The sequence below is a fragment of the Lipotes vexillifer genome, unplaced genomic scaffold (assembly GCF_000442215.2).
Source record: "Lipotes vexillifer unplaced genomic scaffold, Lipotes_vexillifer_v1.1 scaffold988, whole genome shotgun sequence".
Lineage (NCBI taxonomy): Eukaryota > Metazoa > Chordata > Mammalia > Artiodactyla > Lipotidae > Lipotes > Lipotes vexillifer.
In genome coordinates, this window is record NW_006797916.1 from 1,725,515 (window position 1) to 1,727,590 (window position 2,076).

The following is a 2,076-nucleotide window of genomic DNA, read 5'->3' on the forward strand; positions in this document are numbered from 1 at the left end:
CCCCCCCCCCCACCGGCCTATGGCCCTGTAATGGACTAGGCCCGCCCACCTGGGTACCCTCCCCTTGGGTGAACTCGGAGCCAATGGGCAGAGCCTTAATTATAGCTGCAAATCCCTTTGCCAATAACCTCACAAACTCGTGGGACAACACCGGCCAAAGGTCACGGGCCATCTCAGAACGCTGCCCTTCACAGTTGGGTTCTGTTAAACACGTCAGCTGAGCTCTTCATGAGCACAGATGGCTCCCTGATTCAGGCTCACGTCCCACCTCTTCTGAGCGGGGCCTGTTTTTCCTTAGATTTCAGGCGCCTTGTTTGCCCTCTGACCTCAGTGTCAGACGGTGTCAAGAAATGTGAGGGTGTTTTAGGTTATTGGAGCTGCTCCTTCCGGAGTGGGAGCCAGAGGGCCCGTTGATCTTTGAAATGTTTGGCCTGTGCGTGGGGAGCCCGCTCCGCGTGCAGGATCAAACCTACCTTCAGTTTATACAAGTTCTTTCCACTTCGAAACCGTCTCTTCCCCTCCCCCCACTCCCTGCAACTCTCAGCCGCCCACCCTGCACTCTGGCCCTGCCCCCCTCCCTGCCCTCGAACTTCACCTTCTCATCGCATCTCCCACCAAGTCTGGGAGGACTTAGGGTCTCCGTGGTCTTAGCCGCTCTGCCTTCTCTCCCTGCCGCCCCACGGCCCGGGCTGGCGCTAGTGTTTTCACCGCAGATGGTTCGCCCTCTGGCTCCCCGCTGGGCTCACCTTCTCGAGAACATCAGTTACCGTTTTCTGACACGACTCCCCTTTCCTGCAATAACTCTGTTCTCTTTTTGATTAGAGACCCTCCGATCAGATTCCGTGGACCAACTGCTCTCCTGAATCACAGTTGACCGCGTGCGACTCACATAGATTTTTTTCCTCCTTTTGAGAAGGGGGTCCAGTCTCATTCCCAGTTGTGGGTGCAGAGGAACCCATCGGGGTCTTCACGCGTCTCTGGCCAGATGTTTCACACCCCAAGGAAAGGCAGAGAGGAAGAGCCCAAGGGGAGACGTGGGGACCAACGGCAGAGACAGCACTGAGGCCCCTCCAGAACTTTTCTGTTCCAGGAATAGGGAGGGTGAGGGCCCCGACCTCAGGGCAGAGCTGTGGGGTTGTCCTCAGGCTCCTCCCCCTGGTACTTGCCTGCCAGGGGAGTGGGGGCCTTCCTGGTGCCTCCCCCACCGTGACCCTGGTCCCTGGAGGCCTCCCCTCCACACCCCCACTGCCCCCTCCAGCCCCGGCCTCTGAGGTGCCCACCTGGGGTCTCCACATGGGGCGCAGACGGCTCTGCTGGATGTTGTTCGTGTATTCTCTACCCCTGTTCGTTCTGCTGCTTGATCAAGTGTTCAGCAAAGTGTGTGTGCTAGAATCTATCCATCGTTTGTCCAATTTTTCTAAGAATTCTGGCAATTCGCAATTATCCTATTTTTAGGCCACTTGCCTCCATGTGCTCTCCATCTTTCGGGAACCCTCAAAGTCCCTGGTCTCCAGCTGAAGAAAGTCTTTCCCAATTTTTGTAACCTGTTGGTCATTGCAGTGGGCGCCCAGGAAGGGGTTCAGACACACCTCAGTCACCGGAGGCCCCGGGCACTCTCCACTCACAGCCAACCCAGGCTGCAGCATTTCCAGCCCGCTGTGAGCTCAGGATACGTGGCCACACTGCCTGCCGCCCACTGCCTGCACCACGTCCAGGCCAGGCTGCCAGGCGGCCAGCGTGAGCTAGAGCAAGGCTTGCATTTGACAACATCTTTCACTCTCATGGACTGGATTTTTCCCTCGTTTCACATAAGCCAATGTGTTTGTCAAGAGAAAGTTAATTAAAAACATATTTTTCTAATTAAATGGTAGGCTGTGCTATGCAAACAGTAAGATTCTTGTTTGAGAGCAAATCCCTCCCTGTTTCCAGGGCTACCCTGGGAATTCAATAGATCAACAATGCAGAACTGAGCCCCAAGGTTAGGACACGCGCGAACACAGCCCCCGGGGGGCCTGCAGGCAGCTGGTGGGGCCTGAGCCAGCCGGAGGCGAGGTGCGGCGGCGGGGTGGGGGGTGG

General features: G+C 56.8%; 1 protein-coding gene across 1 annotated transcript in view; it reads left to right on the forward strand.

Moving 5' to 3' along the window:
- LOC103087717 (putative ciliary rootlet coiled-coil protein-like 3 protein) overlaps positions 1–2,076 on the forward strand; it is a 74,299-nt gene that overhangs the window by 57,224 nt on the left and 14,999 nt on the right. Inside the window, 1 exon segment of the mRNA XM_082931480.1 lies at positions 1,561–1,737. Coding sequence (XP_082787606.1) covers positions 1,561–1,737 — 177 coding nt within the window.